General features: G+C 38.5%; 1 protein-coding gene across 6 annotated transcripts in view; it reads right to left on the reverse strand.

Moving 5' to 3' along the window:
* trim36 (tripartite motif containing 36) overlaps positions 1-5290 on the reverse strand; it is a 28675-nt gene extending 23385 nt beyond the window's left edge. For 2 of the 6 annotated variants that reach the window (XM_077521073.1, XM_077521074.1), the window contains exons 1-2: positions 5038-5289; positions 666-900 (exon numbers count right to left, since the gene is read on the reverse strand). In XM_077521073.1, coding sequence (XP_077377199.1) covers positions 666-900; positions 5038-5100 — 298 coding nt within the window. In that variant the 5' untranslated portion in view covers positions 5101-5289. Of the gene's footprint in view, positions 1-665; positions 901-1898; positions 2123-5037 lie in introns of those variants that run through there. The other 4 variants (XM_077521071.1, XM_077521076.1, XM_077521072.1 and 1 more) reach the window with 4 other exon arrangements.
* Between the last annotated feature and the right edge of the window lie 710 nt (positions 5291-6000).

Below are 6000 nucleotides of genomic sequence, written 5' to 3' on the forward strand. Positions count from 1 at the left end.
GGCTTGAGCTTGTCAAAACTCAGCAGACGTAACTCATAAAAGTGACTCCTTTTTAAGAAACTAGACAGGATTAGCGCGAGAAAGGCATGAGTGCCACATTGTGATTAAATCATTTGTGTTCATTAATGTAGGACAAAAAGGAGGAGGGCTGCACAACAACGCACGGCCCACTTTGAGCTCGGCCCTTTGTCTTGATCCTTGTACACTGGAGCCGCGCAAGTCCAACACTTTGAAATTTGACCCACATTTTGGAGAAAAAAAATGCCCCTAAAGTCACACAGAACTCAATGACCATACGTTTAGTAACCAGCAGCCTAAGAAATCCTGTTTTTCATTTATCGCTTGGCAACACCCATTGGGTAACATGGAGCTAAATAACTTTACATTACATAGCGCTAATTTAAGTTACATTTCATAACCTTCAGATTAAATTATTTAAAATTACATCACATTAAGCAACTTCACATCACTGTGTTAATTTTTACACTTGCATGACATTGCCTGTAGTATTAGTAAAGGTCAATCATTGATCCTGGAGCTGATTGATTTACATTATTTTCAATGGGAAAATTGAAACTTTCTCTGTATGTGACTTCAGAGGTTCCACTCTAATTGAGCTCAACACATCATCACTCCTCTCTCCCCAAGTCTCATCACACACTGACCTGATCGCACCAGCTTGTCCAGCCTCTCCATGGAGGGCGAGGGCACACGGGACCTTGGACTGCCCGGCAACGAGCACTCGGAGCCGCCGTCCAATGAATCGTCATAGTTGAGCATGAGCAGCTCCCGGACGCATTTGTGGCACACACTGTGCTGGCAAGGTAGGATGAGCGGGTGCGTGAAGAGCTCCTTGCAGATGGGGCAGATCAGCTCCCGCTCGATGTTCTTGATGGGAACCTGCAGGCAGCAAATACTTTTTAGCTAATTTGATGCATATTTCCCCCTCATACAATTTTCATCCATATTCTGTACTGTATAGTATAGTAAATATTTGCCCAATTTTTCGGCATACAACAGACATTTTACCCCAATGTCCCTCACATGGTCTTTAATCAGCTTCATCCACAAAGCACTTTTTACCCAATTATCCCCCACATAGTTATACATTTTTACCCAGTAGCTATAATCACAGCCTTACTATTCATCTTTAAACTAGTTTTGCTTTTTATACATTACTTTTTTCACCAGTGTAGAACTGATTTTTTTTAAACCTAATTTTACTACTGCAGTACTTTTTCACCCCCGTTTTCCTCCCTACAGCAGACTTTCTACTCCATTTTACACCATTCAGTGCTTCTTTTTTTTTTTTTTGCCCAATTTCCTTCTTCACATTTGGTACAGGCTTTTTACCAAGTTTAAAATAGTTTGTTTGCCTATCTTTCCACCACATGGCATGCATACTCATTTCAAGTACAATGATGTTAATTGGATGGACAGGTGCAATACAAGTTTGTTGATTTCTTTTTTTTTTTTTTATCAGATATTAAAGAAGAGATATTTTGTGTGCTTTCTATCACATAGGTGTGACCATATTGGCAAGCACGAAGTACTGTACACTTGTCGTGCCAGTGTGACAATTAAGTTTCTAGTCTAGTGTGTCTTTAGCGTGGTTCAACTTCTCGCACATTACATAAGGAAGGATTAAGGCGACCGGCTAAATATAGACAAAAACGCGTGTCGCTCACGTTTACCACGTAAACAGCTATTTTTACGACATAAATGTAACTTTAAAAGTTAGGCAAAGGCTCTAAAACAATATTTTTTACACTCGCCAAAACGTTAGAGAAAATAAAAATTGCAACGACAAACAGTTCGAATACGAATTTGAAAACTCGTGGCGTAAAACCGTAACGTAACGTCTCCCCAAACGTATTCAACTTTTCCAAGTTACTTACCGCGTGTGTGCTACTTTGCCGCATCTCCGCAGTCATGACGAAGGGGATTTCACTTCCCACGTTTATTTAGATCATAAAACAACGATTTTTGAGTGCCCTAACACAAAAAGCGTGTATCTGGACGGCAGCTGATGCAGAGGACAAAAAACAGCCGTGTGAACTTTTCGTGACGCGGCTGTGAAAGCAGAACCGGTGAATGAGCAGTAGAAGTACCCGACGCTTACTTCGGCAGTGAAGGCAGCACGAGAGAGGGAGGGGGAGGGGGAGGCGTGAGAGGAAGGGTGGGGGGAATCTCCATGGGAACCACTGTTGCTTTCAAGAACCTCTCGTAAACTTAATCACCTTGCTCATCAATCTAACAGTCGCATTTTTCTTTATGTCAAACTGAAACGAACACGGTTTTTGTGCAGCAAATATACTATACTTTGAATAAGTAAGATGGCAATTTTATTGACACCACGATCCACGATTTAGCTTGTTTTAATGGACTGCTCGCGACAAAGGGGAGAGCTAATGGCTAATGCTAACACAATGATGTTTACTGTCTTGGTCATATACATACACACACACATATACATACATATATATATATATATATATATATATATATATATATATATATATATATATATATATATATATATATATATATATATATATATATATATATATATATATATATATATATACATAAATTGGTTGGAGTTTTCATGCCTATCGTAGCATTACATTTTAAAGTGGTGAATTCCTTTTTTTTTCACTTTTATTTTTTAATTTAAAGACAACTCGTGATGTAAAACACTGTTTTGATAACAATGAAGGGTTGGGGGGGGGTTCACACTTTGACCCTTGTACAGTATTTCAACAAAAAATGTCCAGTTGCATATATGAAAAGCTGATAACGTGACACCCCCACCCTTCTCATTATCCAGGCTCATAAACACCTCATAACTGGGTGCCCTGACTCACTACACAGCTGCTGCCAAGTGTGCCACATACACCACTACATACACAAGAGGAGTGTGCACCCTGCCTGCAGCGCTGTGTAACTGCTGTACACACGCATGCACCTCATTACAACAGTTTTACTTCAAAACACGAACACGAGAAATGGCTCAAACAATAGATCTTTAAATAGATCAATATCAGTGCAGGAATGGTGTCAGAACTCAGATCTAACAAGAATACTTGCACTGGTCTATTTTTAGGCTACTCGGTGTATATAATACAGTACATCTAATAAAATATGTGCACTTGCCATGATGATTAACTCATTCACTGCCATTGACGGAAAAAAGACGTCAAATGATGCATTTTTGCTGGGCTGGCAGTGAATGTGTTAACAGAAATGTAATATTGTAATGACAACATATGCGATCAATCGACACAATTCAATTCAGTCACTTTTATTTCCATGAGTGGTACACACAATGCACATTCAATCAAGAGATGCTATCGGCTACAACTCAAGCCCACATGAGAGACACAGATGCCCTGACTTGACCCAACATTCAAGCTTTAATGTCCCTTTGCACTTTCATCATTGATAACATCGCAACTGACAATCAACAGGGCCTAATGGCCTCAGTCTGAGCCAGACAAATTACAATATACAAATTGCCTAATATATCTAATGGTTAATATAACAACGTATTTGATTGTGCTTGTACTTTAGCTACGTGAGATGCCACATGAGAAAAAAAGAAACGGGCATTATCCCTTTATTGAATCTCACTCAGCTCCTGCACAGAGCAGCAGCTGAATCCATTCTCGACAAGGATATGCTCTGATTGGATCTTTGACAAATAGCAGAAGATGGAGGAAACCATTATCTTTATTCACCACAATTGTATGAAGAAAAATATTAGTCTAGTTCTAAATAGTTCATTTATATATTTGCATTATATTTAGAAAGGCATATAAAACCAATTTATTAGTAGCAGATATCAATTTTTTAGTATATGCCTCAGGCCACTTAAAAATGGATGGTGGGCCACAAATGGCCCCCGGGCCATCGTTTTAACACCTCTGTTGTAACGTGCAAAAAACACATGGCAATACTGGATAGACAGAGGCCTTCCATTGTGTTTTCATGATAATATTTCTTTACTTTTATTCATGATGAAAAAAAGCAGTACACTATAACTTTTGTAATTGACTATCAAACTCATTTTGTATTGACGTCATGCACACTATGATCAGGAGATCTTTATGAGCCCAGGAACATCATACTGGCAAAAAAAAATCTCTCATCCCTCCATTGTATAGGCCTATAATAACAGTTAAGCGTACCTGCCATACCTGGGTAAATACAGGTTAAATAAACTTTTAAGAAAATAAAATATTGCTTTAATTTTTTATTTCTACATTTTCTTTTTATTATTATTATTATTATTATTAATTAGAGAATTTGAGTCCTTTATTCAGCGACACAAAGTAGTGAGTCATGATTTTAAAGCAGTTTTTACTTTGTAATATGAAATAACATACTTTTTTTTAACATTTATTAAAATGGTTACATTTAATGCTTTTCGGTCGCTTTACATCGGGTCATGTTTTCTTCTACTTTCACAACTATCATTTTTATACATAAAAATACTCTTAAATACTTGAATTTTAAAAGTGTTTTTACCTTTATTTTTTTGGATGGGTTTGATGTGTACAATGGGCTTTTGGTTCCTTTTATATAGTAGGTCAGAAAATTAGGAACAGTATTCAGTATGATGCAGTACAATACCCACAATCAGAATAAACCTTGTTGGCAAATGAGAAATCCTTGCAACGATAAAATATTTGGATGCATCCCTTGTATTGGTGCTCATTATGTGCCTAAAAAAAAAAAAGTGACCGGTAATCATTTTATGCATGCACATGACTAATCATTCTGCTCAATATTGTGCAGTGAGAATGACAAGCCTGCCAGCCTTCACGAGTAATAGAAAAAAAAAGGCAATAAATCATATAAATGTGACGTAAACAGTCGAAGGGGAAGACCCATTGTACTTATTGTATCATATTTAAACGCCCATAAATCATGTCTACGTGACATAAACCTAAGCCGGTCATGCTTCCATACGGCCGTGAGCCAGACGACGACACGCCGCCGCCTGCGCACCTCTCGCCGGCTTGTGAGACTCACCTCGCCCCGCTCGATGCGCTCCACGATGCTGGCGAACTCCGTCATGTCCTCAGAGTCCGACATGGCTGCAGAATGACTAGGATGAGGATGAGGAGGATGAAGAGGATGATGCAAGCGCGGGAGCTGTATTAAATATTACACACACACACACACGCACACGCACACGCACGCCCAACAGCTGTGGTTTAGATCAACATGAGAGCTCTTCCATCCACTCCCTTCCCGTATGTGCGTGCGTACTGTTCATGCGCAGACCACAGGAAAACAATATTCATCTTTCATGTACATTTGTACGTATATTGTAAACATCTCTCGGTGGAGATGTCTCCTGTCTCACAGAGCTCCTTTGACGGAGAATGAATGAATGGCTCCATTCTTTGACACACTTATCTAAATTATACATTTTTTTTTTAACCTGATCGACAACGTGAAAGAACAAAGAGATTTTCTTATGTTTGGTGATTGACATGATCTTGTACATACCGATGCTTATGGGATTTAATTGTATATTATTAAAATGTACTCATCTATGTAATGAATCGATCCACATACTGTGTCCATATTGATCACTGTATAAATCCATCCATTCATTTTAAATTATTATTTTTTCTACATATTCAAAATATTTTATTGTGTATATATATAATGACTGTTTGCACCTTGTCGGATGACTCTAGGAACCATTTACAGTCATTTGCTCTAATGCATTACACAGGCCCATCAAACTCCCCTCCTTCCCCTTTAACAGCACCAACACGCGTCACAATATGAGATAGGATTAGGTTTGTTATCTCGTTGTTTTTGGTATTTTGGAAATGCCACTTGTCCAATGTCCCCAGATGGCCTCTTTGGCTCCACGTCGCAGACACATTCCACATGCAGCAATCTGTGACAACAATCAGAAATCACCTACTTACTGTCATTGCTTTCCACACATAGAATTGTACCGATAAACTATTTAAT

This window comes from Festucalex cinctus, chromosome 5 (genome assembly GCF_051991245.1).
Source record: "Festucalex cinctus isolate MCC-2025b chromosome 5, RoL_Fcin_1.0, whole genome shotgun sequence".
In the NCBI taxonomy this organism is placed as follows: Eukaryota; Metazoa; Chordata; class Actinopteri; order Syngnathiformes; family Syngnathidae; genus Festucalex; species Festucalex cinctus.